At 29.0% G+C, this 21088-nt stretch overlaps 1 protein-coding gene and 1 non-coding gene across 5 annotated transcripts in view; both read left to right on the top strand.

The window, feature by feature from the left end:
* The window catches only part of nsl1 (non-specific lethal 1), a 112999-nt gene extending 94389 nt beyond the window's left edge, over positions 1-18610 (top strand). Inside the window, exons 6-11 of one of the 4 annotated variants that reach the window (XM_075366268.1) lie at positions 596-703; positions 4706-4799; positions 5098-5263; positions 6205-6473; positions 11074-11205; positions 17022-18610. In XM_075366268.1, the coding sequence (XP_075222383.1) occupies positions 596-703; positions 4706-4799; positions 5098-5263; positions 6205-6473; positions 11074-11205; positions 17022-17225 (973 nt within the window). In that variant the 3' untranslated portion in view covers positions 17226-18610. Of the gene's footprint in view, positions 1-595; positions 704-4705; positions 4800-5097; positions 5264-6204; positions 6474-11073; positions 11206-17018 lie in introns of all 4 variants that reach the window. The other 3 variants (XM_075366267.1, XM_075366266.1, XM_075366269.1) reach the window with 3 other exon arrangements.
* LOC142325887 (small nucleolar RNA SNORA53) lies at positions 16768-16902 on the top strand. The gene has a single exon (XR_012756627.1). It is a non-coding gene; the product is annotated as a small nucleolar RNA SNORA53 (small nucleolar RNA).
* Positions 18611-21088: the final 2478 nt, after the last annotated feature.

The raw sequence follows: 21088 nt of genomic DNA, 5'->3' as shown, positions 1-21088 counted from the left end.
TGTCAGAATTCATTGTTGTAAACCAAACACGTACTTACTGACTTAGCTATTAATGTGTGGGCGTTAGCCTTATGTCTCTGTCCCTCCTTTACATTAAACTTGTGCATGAAAGGCATTCAATCTTCAATACTTCATATAGAGAGGTTTTCTGGGCCTTTGTAACAATAGTTGTATTTTTTTGGGAAAAAAGTCGTCATGCTTTGGATTAATTGTTAAATCTTAATGTAACATTTTATAACATATTTTTAATTTGAACAATTAAATTTCTTATTTTTTTCATCTACCAGTCACAAATTTTATAGCATAGTTATTATTTCCTTTAGTTATTGAATAGTTATTATGTACAAATTTATTAATTATGTGTAAAATTAATTATTAATATATGAGTAATATAATATCTATGATTATGTTAAAAATTTTAAAGTAAACATATATTTTTATTTGGCTTGATCTGAAGAGAAAATTAGGAAATAGTGTAGCTTACAGAGAATTAGTAAATAATAATTGTGTCGGTTACTCCAGTAATATTTTTTATTAGTTTAAAGAAATGATGTTCTATTTTCATATTAATACTTTTTTTTTTTTACTGTTTTAGGCGCAAACGAGAAAATTCTTATGATATTGACAACATAGTGATACCATATAGTGTAGCTTCTGCTACAAGATTAGAAAAATTACAATATAAAGAAATCTTGACACCAAAGTGAGTAAATTGTATTACATTAACATTTATTAATTTTAAAGGAATTTTTATTACTTATAGAACAGAACTTATTTAAATAATCAATCCAGCCTATATATTTTATTTGTTCATTTCAGAACATAAAATTTATAAACAACAAACATTTTTTAAAAAATTCTTTTATATGAACTAAGTATATAATGATTTTTTGTATTTTGTTTCTTTATTTCTCTATTTTTTATCTTTTATAATACTGATAAACATAATTTTTGTTTCCTAACGTGTGATAACATGATTTTAATCTGCTTTTTGATGTTGAAAACAAATATGAACTCAGAATCTTTATATCGCCCACCATTTTTGAAAAATGTTTAAATTCTAATTAAAGGATTTTTTTTCATTTTTCAACTTAAAGTTAGCATTTTAAGCTCTTATATTGTATTTTGTTAGCTCATTTTTTATTGTTTAACTCTAACATAATTTGTAAGCTATAAATAAACAATACTAGACTAAGAATTAAATAATATCATAATCACATATTATGACATCTTATCTAATTCTGAAGAATGAGCCTTCATGGACAAGATTAATCATGTCTGTGCAGGTCAAAACATGTAACTGAAAACACAGCTGTGTTGTTTGTATTTAGCACTGGATTTAGTTATGAATTAATTTTGTTCAGTCTTATTGCTGTCTTAAGTTTGTTAACAGTGTAGTATCATAATCCCTTGAAATTGTGTTTATGATGTTGGATGCCTTTTGTTATTTATGTGGTGAGTTTACCATAAAATCAAATAGTAAAACCATCACATCTTTAATTAAAAAAGCATGTCATTTGTACTTTCAGTGTAAAATTGGTGATCAGGATAAGACATGGGCTCCTCATATAGTATGCACTAATTGTTCTGTATATTTTAGATGATGGCTGAAAGGAACATGGAAGGCTTTGCCATTTAGTGTCCCTACGGTTTGGCATTAACCAAAGGATCATGTAACAGATTGTTACTTTTGTTAACAAACAAGTGCGTCTGGAATTTCTAAAAAATCTAAACATACTGTAAAATATCCTTCATTGTAATTTGCAGGCAGGCCCGTACCTCAGTGAAATTATTCCAGTTCCTGAGCAAACTGTGAATGTATGTTTCAAAAGCAGCGATGAAGAATTAAGCAGTGCTGAAGAAAACAACAATGATTCTGATTTTGAATTATCTTTCAATAAGCCATATCTTATATCACAAGGTGAATTAGAATTAAATGACTTCGTTAGAGATTTTAATTTATGAAAAAATCAAGCTGAATTATTAGGATCAAGACTGCAAGGTTGGAATTTACTTAAAAAAAAATAGAAAAATTTTGTGCTTTCGAAGTCGACAAAAAGAACTTTCTCAGTATTTTATTGATGAAAATAATTTGGTTTATTACATGAATATTGATGATGAGCATAATATTTTGCACTTAGGACAAGTTCATAAACCTGAGGATTGGGCCTTATCATAGATTCATCCAAGTATAATTTAAAAGTGGTTCTACTACACAACTGTAACAAATATCCTTCGATACCAGTCGCTTACGGTATTAATTTGAAAGAGGCATACAATGTCATGAAAGATGTTCATGAAAAAATAAATTATAAAAAACATAGCTGAAACATATGTAGTGATTTGAAAGTTATAGCTATTTTATTAGGCATGCAGTTAGGCTATACTAAGTACATGCGTATTCTTTGCGAATGGGACAGCCGAGCTAAGGATAAACATTATGTTACCAAAGAGTGGAAGAAATGAGACAACTGAACTCCAAATGGAAAAAAGGAGTATTCATGAGCCCTTAGTGTAACCCAAAAAGATATTTTTACCCCCTCTCCATATCAAGCTAGGACTAATGAAAAACTTTGTAAAAGCGATTAAGAAGAATAGTCTCAGATTTTTGAACATCAGGCAGAAATTTCCGAATGCAAGTGAAGGAAAAATTAAAGAAGGAATTGTTGGTCCTCAAATAAGAGAGTTGGTCAAAGATGATTTATTTAACTCGATGTTAAATAATGTAGAAAGTACAGCTCGGGCTCTATTTAAAGACATTTACAAAAATTTTCTCTACAAACAAAAATCTGACAATTACCACAATATTTTTAATCAACTTCTTACTTCATACAGAGCTATGGTATGTAATGTCTTTCAAAAGACATTTCCTCCACTTGCATCTGGATTTTTCCCCAGACAACCTTGGTGATGTAATTGACAAACACTGTGAACATTTCCACCAAGACATTTTGGTGATCGAAAGCCACTATAAAGGGAATGGAATACTAACATGTTAGCTGATTACTGCTGGTCATTAATTCGGGATGTGCCTGAGGCTATTTATAAAAGAAACGCATCCGCGAAATCATTGTAACACAGGTATGGCCATGCAAAATTAGAAATTTTACAGATTTTAATTACATTTTCCCTTAATTGTTTTTGAAGCGTAATTTATTTTAAACTAAGGGTGATAGAAAAATTTTATTTACACTTGGAGAAACATTAAAAAAAAATTTTTTGTCGTATCAGTGTAATTATTGTTGAGTCATGAATTAAACATTTTACAAAATATACTAATGCTTCTTGCTTTTCAAAAGGTCTCCTATTTACTTACCAGAATTCTAAAGTAATGAGTTCATTGCAATGTTTATCTTATCTGAAAGTAGTCATCCCCTCAAAATGTAATTTTATTGCTTCTAGGAAGTATAGATTATCAACAGCGATTGGTATGACTATTCTTCCAATTCATAGTAAGTCATTAATTATTTATCCAGGTTCATGGCCTGAGAGGTTTACATACATGAAACTATAAATTCAATATGTTTTTTGCAATTGTAAGTGAAAGTTAAATTCATAGTTTTGAACTATACAAATCATAGTTTTGATTTGTAGCTTCAAAAGATGAAATATAGATTTGAAAATTGCTGAAATTTATAAAGATTTATGATAATTATAATTTTGTGACTGATTGATTGGATTTTAAAAATGAAGTAATGTATGAAAATGTAAACTGGCTCTTGAATCCAGCCATATTTGCTGGTTTGGAATTATTTAAAATGGTGTTAAGTAAGTAAGTTATTTTGAAAGGTTTATAGTGCTTGTTGTACTTTTAGACTTGGGAAATGAATGTTATGTTAATGTAAGTTGATGTGCTTGTCAGAGCCTAAACCAAGAAATCACAAAGGGAATTATTGGCAGCAAGGCAACAACTTAATCATTCTCTTCTCTTAGCGTTGATAGTAATGAATAATTTAACTGTATTTCATTATATATAACAGTTGCCAGTTTAATTGACATATTTACTTAAACATAAGATCTGCATATTAATAATACAGATAATAAAAATATTAACAGTCAGCAGCTGATATAAATAATTGACTTACTACTCTAATAATAAAATTAAACTATCTGCTAGGTTTCAGACTGTGGATTTGGAATATTTCAAAACTATTCAAACACTGTTTCTCTTTTCTCAGATAATGTTTTCTCTCTCTACTAGTAAAATGTTTTCTCCATAGAATACAATAAAAATGAAAGTAATTCAACGCACTATTCATTTAGGTTAGTACTCAAATCAGAATCTGTGAATTCATCATATATACTATATGCTATTGGCAAATCATTTGTCGTGACCGGTGTGAGTCTTTCGTCAAAGTGTGGGTTGTTCAGTCAATACATTCAGGTTCGGTTCCACCTCTAGTTAATTCAGTATGGCATTTAAGTATAATAATGAGATTATAGATCGTGGGCTAATTGAAGGTCGGTGAAGCAGAGTTTACTTTGTAGGTATTAAGCTTATTGTTTGGTAAGCGTAGATGAAAATTCTAGTTAACTTAACTTTTATTTAAATTCACTTATACAGAAGAGAAATAAATTTTAGATAAAATTTGAACCCTTGCCTACTTTTAAGTCCCTTCTCAGAATTAAGTTGTGGGGTTGGTACAATTTTCCATGAAAACCACTAGTATATTAATATAAAGCTGATTTTTTTTTTTTATTGTAGGTGGCGTATTCTACCTGTTGAACCCATATGTGTTAATAAATTAGATACCAAAAACAATGGTGTTGTGAGAAGATCGTCTAGTCATGACAGTGATGTAAGTAATTGCATACATAAAAATTTTGTACAAGCTTAATTGAAATGAATTTTTTTTTCTTTTATGTAACTGGAAGAATAAACTTGCTTATTTAAAGATATGGTTTAAGGCCATTAATAAAATTTTAAAGAATCATGTTAAACTTATTAAATTTTTGCTTTTATTTAAAATAGCTAATTTTTTAGAAAAAATTTTCTTGCTTCAGGTATGTTTTTTGTTTGTTTGTGTATATTTATAAATATATATATGTTGTAGTGCTTTGTTATGATAGGTAATAATAGTATGTTCTCTATTGCAGATAGAAGATATTAGTGAAGAAACATTAATTAGTCGCCATGATAAATGTGAACAAGAAGAAAGAAAGAAGTTCTCAACGTACCTGAAACTACCAAATTCGTTCGGTAGGACACGTGGGCATAGGCGTGCTGATAGCCGTGCTGAAAGCAGTGGTGCTAATACACCAGGTATCATCAACCTAATGTAACTAATGATTAGGCATCATGTTTTTTTCATTCTTGATTTTTAAAATTAACTTTCACACCCATTGTGTACGTTTATAGTATTATATTTGTGTATTTTACATGGTGTCAGCATTGTAGTTAACAACCCTTTGCGTTGCAGAATTTGTAGTAAAAAGCACTTTTCAGCGTGTGAAACCAATACAATAATTAGTTACTAGTGAGCAGAAATGTTTAATTTACAAACTCGCCTTAATTATTAAAAAATGTTGTATGTGGTAAAACTTTCAAAAAAACCAAAGGGGACTGATTTAGGTAGTTGTCTACAATAGAACGCATCACAACATAAAAAGTTTGTATTTTGAAGATAAATCTTATACTCATTTAACAAAGATTGACTTTAATTCTATACTAACCCTTGTTCTTTTTTTAATATTACTATTCTTGAAAATTTCATCATTTAATCTGAAGAAAACTCTTGTAAGAATTAAGAGAATTTCAAAAGTATCTTGTTATTTTCCTTGTTACCGAGGTTATACTATTTCACTGTTCTATAACTTTATGGTAAAATTTATCAAAAATTGTAAAAGTATATTTAAGAACAGTTTCGTTCGTTGTTTAAATATTTGTTAACAAATTTTCTGACACCTTTTTCAATATGATAGTTATTTTTCCTATTATTATATTTCATTTTCAAAAAGACATGAACATTTTTTTCACCAAACTATTATTTTCCTACGTTTTGAAGAAAACCCTTGCCTTCTATTGAACTTTTTTCAAACAACTCGATTTTCCGGGAAAAATAACTGAATTAGAATCATTGTCTCATTGTGAAAATATGATTGGATCATTTAGGCAATTTGTCATCTCAGGATACTTAATATCTAATTATAATTCTTAATTTTTATATGGAGTTAGTATGTATTGTTGACTTATGTTATTTTCAGTAGATCCAATGTCTCCGGTCACAACAGAGAATCTTAAAGAAGGAGGTTCTCCCATAACATCACCACCTGCTACTCCACTAGCTGCTGTATCTGAGATTGATGGTAATGATATGCCTCTTCAGAACATGCAGGCTACTGTAATCAGACATGGACCTGGTCGTAGGCGCACTATATCGTTGTCACAGGCCCAGACACGTCTTACTTGCCAAGCTACAAGATGTGAAAAAGATGATACAAGACCTAATACTCCAGTTGATTTTCCTCCTGAGGTTTGTTCTTTTTTATTTTCAATGTCTTAGTTAATGTGCATTGTTTAGTAGATAGAAAATAGTTTTATTCTAGCTTTATATGATTATAATGAACTTATTGTTATTTGTGCACTATTATTATTAGTACGATAGAAGTAGATTATTAAATGCAGTAATTCAGGCTGCAATTATCAAAGACACACAAAAATAGCTCATAAATGATTTTCTCTGTTTATTATTTATATAAGTCTTGTTTATTATTTTTTTATTTAGGCTAGATAAACAAGTGAATTAAATTTCATTCCATAAATTAGGCACATGGATGGATCAAATTTATTCATTGTTAAAAATGTACAATTTAAATCCCGTTACATATAATTAAACTTACATAAAGACTGAACTAAAGATTAATTAAACATTTATTAAAAATAGATAAATTGGCAAACCTTAATATTATTAGTAGTTTTTATTATTATATAACATGTTCACTGTGTCTTAAAAGAATTTAAACTTTTCTGCAAAACCATAATTACTTTGTCTGTCTGCTCCTGCATTATTGTCACACAGTTACAGTTTGCAGAAAGAATGTTGCTTTATTTGTCCAGGCATTCTAGATCTATAGCTAATGCTGTCTAGTAGACACAGTTTTGCTTATACGCCTATCTCATTCCTACACAATTAATCATAACATAGCAAAAATTTACTAAGGCCTTACTGTATTATCAGTAATCAAAGATAAAATTTTGTTGTTGTCTTGTAAGTAAAGCTGTATTTATATGGACATTTATAACTATGAAAATATAAAAATGGTATTCACGTTAATTACAATCAACAATGTGTACAAAGGAGTTATATAAATCTTAGTAATTGATGAGGTTAGGTAAATTGTTGGCAGTGCTCAGTAAAAAAAATGTGGTTTCTTTGTATATTAGAACTATAATAAAATTCCTGTGAAGAAAAAATTACATCTTTTATTATACTGCCTGATGCAAACGTAAATTGCTATATTCAGCACTTAGGCCCACATGGAAAATCTATTAATATTAATTATTGAATACGCCCATTTGTTCTCTCTAGAAAGTATTTTTTATAGATATAGAAACCAAACTTTCTAATTGATGTATTAATCTGACTATTAAATGACTCAATGTTGCACTTTAAGTATGATGTGCTGCTGTTTGAGTCAATTTATGTTTATAATTACTGAAATTTTTGCTTGATAAAATGCAATATATAAACTTTAAAAATTTGTTGCAAGAATCTAAGGGAAACGGTTTTATAAGCCATGTATACATTTTTGCTATGATGACACTGTAATCATGTTACTGAAACCTAAAAAGGCATATACTTTTTAGTCAGCATATTCATGCTGTACTAGAAAATTATTACAGCAATAAAAAGATGCTTATATCAGTGCATTATTACTGGGAAGGAATAATCCTTAGAAGAACATTATTACAAGTAATTAAAAATCATGTTTTTTTTTGGCTGCTGTATATTTAAACGTTCGAATATATCTTCAGTGCTGGTTGTTACATCATAAATAAATAAATATATATATATATATATATATATATATATATTTATATTAAAAACAAAACTCAGCAATAACCCACCACAGTACAAAATCAAATAAGATTTCTTACCTTATTTAATTATTTTTCTTTTTTCATTTATACACTTATAGCGCTTTCAAGGAATTCCTCATCAATTGGTTAAAATTAAAAAAAAATTTAAAAACTTTAAAATCAAACATTAATATATTGTTACATATATAATATATATATATATATATATGCAGTCAAATAATTAGAAATTTAAAATTCTTTAACTTACTATATATGTTTTGTGGCCAGCCAGTAATACAGCACAGCATTAATATATATAAATTTTACCTGACATTGATAAAAGTGCTGCTATCTGTAACAGCTCTTTGATAAGAGAATCATTATCAAACTGTCTGCAGATTGATAAAGCTGAATTTCTGTTTGTACTTAAATATATATATATGATATTTTTCTAAAATGTCCAATTTTTTTATTATTTTCTTTTGTGATCTCAATTATTTTCAAATTAGTTTTTAAGTCTGTAATGGAATGTTTATTCGTCATTAAATGATCGGCAACATTAGAGAATCCTACTTTATTGTTTTTATAATATCTAAAATTTTCTGCAAATCTTGCTCCAAATGATGTATTAGTTTTCCCAATATAAATTTGATCACAGTCATTGCATATTGTTTTATAGATGCCACATAAACTATTAATATCACAATTATCATTATGGTTTTTTAAATGTCTTATTATATGATTGTTTGGCTTATATGCTGGTTTATATTTTCATCATTATAAACATTAATTACATTTTTAGTAATAATATTAGTACAAGAGTATTTTATATAGCTATTTGTCAATGTGTTTTATTTATTGGTTTCAATGTTGTAACGTTACTACATTTTAATTTTTGTTTTTTATAAATATTATCATTTAATGAGGAGTTATATCCATTTTTTACTGCAATACTTTTTATAATTATTTCTGTATTTAATATTTCCCTGTTGTCCTGTGTGTAATGCATTGCTCTATTTAACATGTTTATGAATTAACTTTATTTGACCAAGGATGATTCAATCCTCTGTTAATAGTTATTTTACTTGCTGTAGGTATTCTATATACTGATGCTATAATTTTTTTTTTTGTTGTTTTCAATATTATTAAAAACATACTGTTTCGCATTTGTATGTCTCAAATATGAATTTTAAATTATCATAAGAATTGAGTTTTTCAGTATTATAAGATGTTCAGCATTTATAACAGGGTCAAAGTTATCAAAATGTCATCAACATATCGAACCCATAATAGAATTTTGTGTATATGAGTAATACCTTAAACTATTTTATTTTCAAATTCTTGCAAGTAAATTTCAGATATAATGACCGATAAAGGAAACCCCATCACTAAAGTATTCTCTTGTGTGTAATATACGTTATATTAAATTCAAAATAATCCTGTTTGTTGGCTTATATTTCTAATAATGGTAAGAATATTATCAATAAATTTTGGGTCCTCATTATTTTTTATTATACAAATTGTATGATCTATAGGAATTATATGATCTATTAGGTTAAATGTTGGTTATGTCAACTTATCATTCTAGTATCTTCATTTATCATTAAATTTTTTAATTTGTTAATGTTGACCATCCAATAATGAAATATTTAAGAAAAATATTTTAGAAAAATATCATATATAAATACAAACAGAAATTCATCTTTATCAATCTGCAGACAGAGTTTGATAATGATTCTCTTATCAGAGCTGCTACAGATAGTAGAACTTTTTTCAGTGTGAAGTAAAATTTATATTAATGCAGTGCTGTATTACTGGCTGGCCACAAAACATATAATAAATTAAATAATTAAGTTTCTAATTGTTTGACTGCATATATATATATATATTATATATGTAACAATATTTTAATGTGTGATTTTGAAGTTTTTAAAAAATGTTAAAAATAAGAGAATTTTTAATTTCAACCAACTGATGATCAGGAATTCCTCGAAAGCGCTATTTGTGTAACTGAAAAAAAAATAATAAGATAAGGTAAGAAATCTTTTTTGATTCTGTACTGTGGTGCTTTGTGCTGAATTTTGTTTTTGCTTTTAATCATTTAATACAGAGGAAGATATGGACAATAAAAGAATTTGTTTTACTAAATTAAGTTATAAAATAAATACATATTGAGTCATTTAAATTAATATATAAATTTATATATAAAATTTCATACAAAACGTTCAAAGATATTTATCATTGTACTTCTGATAATTTGCTTACAGTTACTTTAGGAAAGAGGGAAGAACATTGTTTCTTGTTTTAAATATTGTGTAAGAAATCAAACACTGCATGCCTTCAGCAGTTACTTAAAATTAACAGAGCTTTTTTTATATTGTATGATTGAGACTCCTCTTTTCTCCCACCAATTGTTCTTCACATGCAGTAATTTAAATTTCCCGAATATACCACAATAATACATGTGAAGTGATAGAATTCAATAAAAGAAAACCATTAACATAGACTTGGTTTTCTGTATATATTCTTTTCAAAAGTCTTAGAAAGTAGTATATTGCATCAAGTTGACAGAAAACAGGCTAAATTATTATATGAAATGACCACTCTGTACATATTACATTTATCCATTTTTGGTATCACCTGTTGTCATTCTGGTATGAGCTACTGCACTACTGCATGTTTACATTGGAGTCTTTTGTGTAACAGTGGGCTTCCAATTCCAAATAACACAGAGCACCAGGTGCTCGGTTTAAACAGTTTTTCTCCCTCTATTGTAGATTTATCTCTTAAAATCAGTAGTGTACAGTAAATCTTGATCTGCATGGCACTGGTAACCATTTTTGCTACACATCAGCTTCCAATATATTTTCAGATGTAGATTTGCATCCATGATGTTTCTTCACTTGGCTTCAAATAGTGCAGTTTAGTAGATCATTTGTTTGAAATTAATTTTATGTTCAGTAATTTTATAAAAGTATTTTACAAATTCTTTATTTTATATTCATTGGAGCTTGGCATACTCATAATTTTTATGATATTTTTTTTTCTAATAGGTTGTACTACCTTATGAGCCTAGAACCTTCCCATTAAGTGATGAGGTTTATGAAAAAATGTTAAATGCGATGCCTCCAGGTCACCCTTGTTCCTCTACTCCTAGTTCCAGTATAATGCCAGCACCTTGTGAGGTTTGTATTTAAAAAAACTAGTCCATCTTTCATAACTTTAAGCTACAGTTGAAATAATGTTATTAAAAGTTGATTACAGCTAAAAAAAATTGTCATAGCGAACTGTTTTTACGGAAATTGTTTAACTTACCTTGTATAATGTGCTTCAGATGCTAACTTTAACTCTTTCTGCATATTTTCCAGTTGAAATGTCATATTACTGACTGATCTTGCATAAGTAATTAATTTATCAGCTTAGTTAAAATTTTCTGTGTTGTGCGCTGCAGTTTATGTAAATATCTGTAAACTAAAAGTCCAGGTATTCAGAAAGTGCTTGGTTAGTTCCAATTAATGTATATGTTAAATTTTGAAGCTTTGAAATTGTGATTGAGGCCTCAAGTTATAATTGTTTAAGAAGAAAAGAACTGCGTGGTCATCAGTTATTCTTTATTTTGATTAGCCTCTGGCCAACAGATGGGCCTGTTTGTTGGGTTACATAGTCTTCTAATTGGAGTTTTATACTATTTGGAAAAAAAATTAGTGTGCAAGTATTACTTTACACTCACAGGATACAACAGATACATCAAGTTATGATGACTTAGATGTTTTTGGTGTGATCTTTATTCTCAGTACCATACCTTACCAAATCATAGACAATCCATGCAATGATATCAGGAAGCCATCTTAAGTTTTAATCAGAGTGGAAAAGTTTCTATGTGCATCCAAATATCTTAAACTTGTCATCTTAGTAATACTGTATTAAGTGTCCCTATTCTCTCAACAGAAGTCTGACTGAAAAGTTTTATATTTCACACTGTTCAATTCTGAGATGAGAAAGGCCTGAGCCTGGCACATTGATTTGCTGATAATTGATTAAATTTTGCATAGGTATGTACATAGCATTTGTTATGTTAATACTCATTTTAAGAATTTGGTTTATTTATACTGATCAAGTAAACAATATTCTGCAGTTGTGCAAACTTGCAACAATATAGAGCCTCCAGTAACTTATAATGAAAACAATTGTACACCATACATTAAATTAAAAGTTTGCAGCTTATAAACAATAAAAAAAATTCTCAGATGCTATATATTTCAATGTAGCCAACAACCAAGCAACAATGGAGTCAGAATTTAATATTTTATTTTAAACAATATTAAACTCATCTGCTGATCTTTTAATTGTTTTCATCATGCTACAGTTTTACTTAAATAATTTTACTTCATTATTTCAATTTATAGTAATGATTTTGTGAAATAAGAATGTTTTTTTAGACATGCTTATAAAATATTAAGATTCTGAACTTAAGTTCAATATTAACTTGCAAAAGATTTTTCATAATTTTTATTCACAAGTTAATAAAATTAAAAAAACAAGTTATCAGTATTTTTATGTTGCATATATTATCAGGTAACTTCAAGCTTTGTGTAATTTTTCATATTTAATATCATTAATTTTTTTTATTTTTTTTTGGATATTATTTTGGGTTTGCATTTGGCAAAGCATAATTTTATACTTATAGTTTGATGTGAAAGTTAGTTAATAATATGCTGCTATTGCTACTAATATAAAACTTCAATCTTTTGGTGGAATAAGTCACATTTTTAGGGAACTTGAAACACTACTTTGGCTAGAATTTACACTTCGTCTACAGTGGTTTGATCTTCCCTTTGTTATCTATCATTTACCCTTACCCATGTTCTAAGTCTTCTGTTCATCCTTAGTGGTTTTTTTTTCCATATTAAGAGTATAAAAACTTTTATATAGGGTTATTGCCTCCTTAGTATTTGTGTAAATTGATGGAAGTGGTTTTGACTGTAGACCTAACCAGAGTCTCTTGTTCCTAGCTGATATGGAAAAAAGTGTATGTAAAATTTTTATTGGCTCAATTAGATTTTGGAATCTCTTATAATATATATATATGAGGGTAAGTCAGTTATTATCCGCGATGTAGTTATAAATTTTTATTGCAATACAGATTGGAAACTAACATATACATCATTTTTCAACATTGTCCCCTTGCATTTCAACGCACTTGGTCCATCGTTGACAAGATTCCTGATTCCCTCATAAAATAAGGTTTTTGTCTGAGGTAAATCGACGGCCCCTTAATGCCTCTTTGAGTGGACTAAACAAGTGGTAGTCAGAAGGGACAAAATAAGGACTATATGGAGGATGAGCCGGTACTTCAAAGTTGAGTTTCTGGAGCGTTTCAGCAGTATGTGGATGGGCATTGTTATGCAACAACACATCACCTTTCGACAGCAGCCCTTGGTGTCTGCTTTGAATTGCAGGCTTCAGCTTGGCAGTAAGCATCTCACTGTAACGCGCACTGTTTATTGTCGTGCCCCTTTCCTCATAATGTTCCAGTACTGAGCCTTGTAAGTCCCAAAAAACCGTAAGCATCGGTTTTCCTGTGGACGGTTTTTCTGCAGGGCGAATTTGGATATTTCCATTCCATACTCTGCCGTTTACTCTCCGGCTCATAATGATGGATCCATGTTTCGTCACCGGTGATGATTCTGTCTAAGAAGATGTCCTGTTTGTTAACATAGTGATTCAAATGTTTTTGTCAGATGTCCAAGCGCGTTTGTTTATGCAACTGCGTGAATTGTTTTGGGACCCATCTTGCACATACTTTTTAATGAAACCCAAGTCTGATGTGGATGATTTCATAGGCAGAACCGTGACTAATTTGCATACGATGTGCCACTTCATCAATAATTACTCGTCTGTCTACGAAAACCATGTCACGTGCACGCTCAATGTTTTCCTCACTTGTGGTGGTAAACGGTCGTCTTACTCCTTCATCGTGTGTAACACTTATGCCACCATTTTTTAATTTTTCAATTCATTCGTAGACACTTTGTTGCGGCAGCACGCTGTTCCCATACTGTACCGAAAGTCTTCGATGAATTTTGGCTTCTGATACACCTTCTGACCACAAAAAACAGATAACTGAACGTTGCTCTTCTTTGGTCCAAACAGAAAGCGGAGCAGCCGTTAACGACAGGGCAGCAATAATGGAACTAACCTAGCAGCATCAAATCTGCACAGACATAACAATTAAACCACGCATGCATCATCTACGTAACATGACAGTACAACCAACATAAACAAAAATATAACTAAATTGCACATAATAATTGACTTACCCTCGTACTTTCATAATAACTGAAAATCCATTAAAAAACACATAATACACTGAAAAACTGTACTCAATATATTTGTTTTAAGTTATTATTATTTATGTAACTAAATACAAAAATTGTCTTGAGAACCTTGGATAGCAAATCTTTATTATTTTTTTTACCTAAATGGGAGGAGACAAGATCACATACATCATCAGTTGACTTGTCAGGCAATTCAATTTCACATGGGTTTAGTGAATTCTTTTCTAAGATTCCTTATGAAATCATTATTTAGTTAAATCTGTTTGAAGTTCTAATAACCTTTCTACCCCTCCCTTTAACAAAAACTATGATCATACTCTCCAAAACTTAAAAGTATGCCTCTATGTTGAATTCAGTTTTATAAAAACACATAAGAAACTCTTCTGCATGACTTATCAGTTGGTTATGGTATTTCTTTGCTTTTTTTATATATGCTTTTAACATTTGCTTTTTTGTATTCAACATTTTATTGTTATGTAATGTGCTACCACTTTGTATTTGATGTTGCCCATTCTGCTGTTAGTTGCTTGCATGCTTTTGATAGTTTACTGAGATATAACAATCCGCTTTATACTAAATCATAGAAATTTTTTAATAAACCATTTTTTTTTTTTTTAATGCAAAGTAAAAGGTAAGTGTAGATGAGTAAGAATATTATATGTTATATAAGTTTCATTATTAAGTCATATTTTATGAAGGTCAAGGCTGAAAAATTAAATACTACAGTAATTCATAAAGAAATTTAACAACTAAATTATAAGAATATACAGTTGTGTAAACTGTTCCATTGGTAATTAAATCATCAAAATCAAGAACAAATGCAAATAAGTGATTGCCAACAGGAAATCTGACGTAATGATTTTATAAATGAAAAAAATTATGAGGAAGAAAATGAACAACTAGTAAAAGAAGTCAGAATACTTTGGGCACCGTTAAGATCTATGTATTTATAATCTGCTACAGACTGATCTGGATCAAAAGCAAAGGTTATAAAAAATTAGAATTGCCTATCTAAATATGTAATTAGCGAGAAATGCTTCAGAATTAAATATGTGTATTGGGAAGTAAGAAGCAGGTTTTAAACATCATAATGAAATTTTAATGTTTCAGAGAACAATAGTGTAGCAGTGATACATGGGCTGATCATCCAAGCTCACCGTTACATGGCGGCTAATGTTCATAGAGTATAGAATTTGATGCAAACAGATCTGAAAGAATCATTTAAGATAATGTCATAAAAGAAACAGTTTTAAATAACATAGATTGATTAGTGATATTTAGGGATGGGAATATAATTTTATAAAGATAAAGTTGTAGAGGACTGAATACTTTTTATCAAAAGTAATCATAAAGATAAATTAAAAATATGGAGAGCCTGGAGCCAAACTGATAATAATGAGAATTTGACTAGCTAATGTGGTGACAAAGAACCAGCTACTGATACAAAGTTGGATGAGATGGATTAAGTTTTGCCTAAATTAATGTACTAAGTGAAAACACCCTACTGAAAAAAAAAAACAGTTGAAGTCATGATAATACAGTAAATTTGTGATGCCTGACAATTTTATCTTGTATTGTTTCTGTTGTACCATTTCAGAAAAATCTGTTAAAACCCCTAGAAGATTTGGTTAATTTTTCCACATGATTGTTATTCACAACAAGAACATTCACTCCTTTGCTCGTCATGGACATTATTGCATCCCTCATTGAACTTCCACTCACATTTTATAACCATTCCATTACTCATAGCTTTTTCACCATAAACTTGACTGGATAGAGGATCCCATGTATTTGAATTTGTAAAAATTAACGCCACCAATTGAGTGGCTAGAACTAAATAAAGTGAAACTGCGCATGCGCAGAGGTAAGTGTAAGTGTAGATAAAACCACATTTTAAACCGATGCAGTACAAGTGTTCTGATTTTGTATATTGAACACTGATCTCTATATAAATTTTCTTCAACTGCCAGTAAATTTTTACTTGTGTTGTGAAAATGACTGTTTTTTTGGTTTGACATATAAAATAAACATCCTACCATCACGATTACAGTCGCACAAGCGTACAATGGTTTTATTTAGTTCCCAGTTACTCATTCTGCGGCGCTGGAGTATGGTTCAATATTGAACACTTAATTGTATTTTATGTCATAAAGATCCTCTATCCAGTTATGTAGAGATCAGTGGTTTGGTCCTAAAAAGCAGCTAGACATAAACAGTATTATATTTGAATTTTACATTCAAGATTTCTCTTCACAGTTTTTAAAGGTATAGGTTTCACTGAATTGTTGAATAGCATTTAGCAGTTTGTGTGAAAATTTTTATAACATATTTTTACAATGTAATTAGTTAATTATTTATTTTTTGTATTTCATTTAGTATTACAGTTAGGATTCTTTTTTTATTTCAGTTCGAACACTCCTTAGATCCATCTTCAGTATAATTGGAAGGTGAATGAGTCGTAGGTGTTCAAAATAAATATACCTCCAAAGCCAACTTCTTTATAAGCATCAAAATTGTTTATAGGTTATTGGTTATGGGGACAGTATAAAACAGTTCTGTAATGTCAAAAAATTACGGAAGTCAGTTTAAACTGAACTAGGTTATTTGCTTATTTGTTGACTTATAAAATCATTGGTTTAATTGTTGTTTAAACTTGTTAGCAGGTAGATAATACTGGTGGCAATATTACTGCTCGTAATTGTACTAGTTCGTCTACTACGACTGTTGAAGAAAGAGGTCTAACCAGTCGGCCATCGACGCCTTTATCAGACTCGACTGAATCCGCTATAGAGGAAGACCCCAATGATCCTGAATGGACAGTTAACACTTCATCGACACTAGATCGTTCATTAAACAGCAAGAGGTAGTAGCTGTGACACAGTGCGTGACAATGCTACCTTGTTGTACCCTACCTATAAACTATATATGTCACTATATTTATATTATTTATGGTGACTAAAAATAGTTGTACTATAATTTTTTTTTGTATATACTATTAATTATATTGTACTGTGTATTATATTTTATATATGTACGGATAATAGTTATTATATATTTGATAAAATTACGATAAAACATGTTATCATATTGCTGTAAGAATGCCATTATTGTTATTGTTTCAGTAATGTGATACATATATATATATATATATATATAATTATATAAATACATTTATTATTACCATAAATTGTTAACAGCATTAATAGATAAACTTGTTATTAGTAAGTACATATTATATATGAAGATAATAATAATAATGCTGTTCTTTTTTTTTTGTTTTTTCTGTGAAATATAAAAATGTTTTTCCATTTGTACCAAAAAGTTTGTTATTTATTTCTTTTCTTTAATTTTTATTATTATTTATTTCTTTTTTTTTTAATTAAGAGATATTAAAACAATGTAATGGTGAAGTTGTATGGTAGATAGTGCTAGCTGCTATAGGGCTGTTGTATTTGTTATCATTTATTAATTGATTCTATGTAATGGCAAAACTGAATAATAGCATTTATTATTATAATTTCAGTACATTGTAATCTAGTTATATTATAAAATGAATTAATGCCTTTGTACACTACAATTACTGATTATACCAGTTTGAACTGTAGTTTTTAGTTGTATTTGAAAGCACTGGGATTGATCTTGTCGCCTTACAATTTCCTATAATTTTCTTTACACCTTTATAAGTTCAGGTGTTAAGTGTTACAGACATCTTCATCAATTTAAAACAGTAAGTTTTATTGATAAAACTGTAACAAAATATATGTAATCTATTATTCGCTGTTGACTCGTGCGTCTCTCGATGTTAGTACAAAGCAGTTATACAGAATTAACCAATAAATTTTTTGCTTTAGAAACAGCTTTTGATTTTGTATGTATAAATTTTTCTTTATTTTGAGGAGGTTTTGTAAAATTACATTCTAACAGAACATGCTGTTAAAATTTAATCTATACTCCGAAGAATTCCGCCAGTGTTGATAAAAATTACTTTATGGATGTAAAATCAAAATTTAATTGTGAACAGTATCTATGCACACAAAATAATTGTAATAATAAGATGGTTATATATTTACTTTGAAGAATGAAATTGTGATTTCTAAAATTCTTGCTTTTTTACTTAAAACTATTATGAAATGTTTCATTTTTAAGATGATTTTTTTTTTGTCTTAAATATTAATTTCATTAATTTTGTTATGTTAAATTATTAGTGTTTTTATATTATATATTTGTTATAAAAATAATTACAATTAGAATACTAAATGAAAATTGTTCTGATCTTATTTATTGCATTAACCGCATTCTCCCATTTTCATATTATGTAGTTCTCATTAATTAGATTATATGTGATCTTATATGATGTAATAAAGAAAAATCTAGCTGAATTATCCATTATTTCTCATCATATAACATACTTAAATAATCATTTTATTATTATTTTTTGAAACGGCCTCTTACACTCTTGAATAATGAGGAAGTTTTTGCTGATAGAGATAAGTGGTATTGGTTGTGGTTTTCTAGTTTTATTTATTTATTTATATTTTATAAATAATTAGAACATAATTTAATATTGTATAATCAATTTAATCAACTTAAATCATGTTAGTCTTGATTCCCATATTGAATTCATACTAGATTTTCATTCTGAAATCAATTATTTGTACAATCATATTTTTTTAAGAAGTTCCTATGTTTTAACTTACTTCAAAGTAAAATTTCTAATATGAACAAATACCAGCTGGGATCATAATATGTGTTTATAAAGGATTACAAATTGCTGTTAAATCATTACAAAGCTAAATCAATTCATTTTAAATAAGTAAGATTTCTGTTACTTGATTTCTTTAATAGCATAACAAAAAGCACTGCAATTTACTGCCACTTGACTTAGAATATAAATTTTGAGTAGTACCCTTTTACAAGTATTCATTCACAGATACATTTAAAACGGAAAAATTATGCTTGGAAATTTGTACTATGCAGAAGTGTCTTAATGGAACATCTTTTTGTTTATTTAGTAATTAATTTAAAATCGTTTCAATGATTAATACTTAATTGTATGTTGCACATGACTAAGGAGGTTATTGTTTCACTCTGGCAAATATTTTTCTCATATAGGTTTTTTATAATATTTTATGCTTATTTATGGGATTTTATTGTTTATGAAAGTATAAATAATATATACTATATGGAGCCTTTTTAAATCATGCTCGCTGGTTCAATTTTTGGCCATTGTTTATTTATTTGGATGTCCATTGTTTATTTATGTAGTTATTTAAATGAAAATAAAATCGTCGTTAATGGGATTGAAGTTTGCCCTGTAATTAATTTTTTGGGGGTTTGAAGGCTTTGTCCTTCAAACCCCAAGTTTAATTTTTAAAATTTTTACCTGTTTGTTTGCCATTATAATTTCAGAGTCACTGACTGATGCATTATATATGGCCTAGATTATATGCTCCTCTTTTGAAAAATATATTCTGCTATTTTTTTTTTTGTTTTTTATCAAAACCCTTGTAGGATGAAAATATAAAACCACATTTTTGACTGAAATATATTTGTCTGAAAAATGAGCACAGATTCTCAATTTTTTTTGTTAGCTCCATGCTTATTAATTGCATTCTAATAAGAACAAAATGAAGTCATGCTATTTACTTTCACCCTTTCTATTTGAATCGCTAAGATATTTTTTAGTAATAATTTATTGATAAATAACATCTACCATGACAAATTCTGTAGTTGTAGATATCTAGTAAAATGTTTTCATGTTTTACATTTAGTATTATTCAATATCACTATTTATCAAGAAAGAACTCTTTCTTGCTACTTAACTATTGGCTCTTCATAAGAAAGATGTAATAGCATTGACCAGATTAGTTGGTTTGAATATAAATAAAAGCTGTATAATCATAACATTAAGATATATAATAACAACAAAAAAGATATAAAATAGTAACATATCTTCTCAGCAGTTCATATATATTAAATAAGCATAGAATTTTGGTTTTAAACCCCTCTCTAAGAATTCTTATGTAATTAGTTAAGAAATAAAATTAAAAAGTATGGAACAAAGACATTTCAAAAAAAAAATATATATATATATGAGGTGCTACCCAAAAGTTCAGGGAGTTTTACCAAAAAAATAAAATAGATTACCATAACGTATAATTTTCACTGTCTCCTTCAAAGTAATCCCCTTGGGCATTGATACAGTGATCCCAGCGTTTTTCCCATGATTCCGTGCATCCTTAGAAGTCTGCAGGTGTAAGTGTTTGAAGCACGTTCTGTGTTTCTTTCTGAAACTCCTCAATTATGTTAAAACGACGGCCTTTCAATTGAAATTTTATTTTCGGAAAGAGAAAAAAGTCGCACGTGGCAAGGTCAGGCGATTAGGGTGGGTGGGGAATCACTACCATCTTGTTGGAAGCCAAGAAATTCCAAACAGCTAGCGATGTGTGCGTGGGCGCGTTGTGCAGAACCCAGCTGTTGTTACCCCCACAGATATGAACGTGTTTGCGCCTAATGCTTTCACATAACTGCTTCAAAACTTCACAATAGAACATCCCATTTACAGTTTGACAAAGAGGAACAAATTCCTTATGGATAATGCCTTTGATGTCAAAAAAACAATCATCATGGATTTCACGTTGCTGTGAACTTGGTGTGCTTTTTTGGCCGCGTTGAACTTGGCGACTTCCATTGCGATGACTGCTGCTTAGTTTCAGGGTCATACCCATAC

The sequence above is a fragment of the Lycorma delicatula genome, chromosome 5 (assembly GCF_047948215.1).
Source record: "Lycorma delicatula isolate Av1 chromosome 5, ASM4794821v1, whole genome shotgun sequence".
NCBI lineage: Eukaryota > Metazoa > Arthropoda > Insecta > Hemiptera > Fulgoridae > Lycorma > Lycorma delicatula.
The sequence above is the reverse complement of the archived record's forward strand: the minus strand, read 5'-3'. Positions and strand labels throughout refer to the sequence as shown.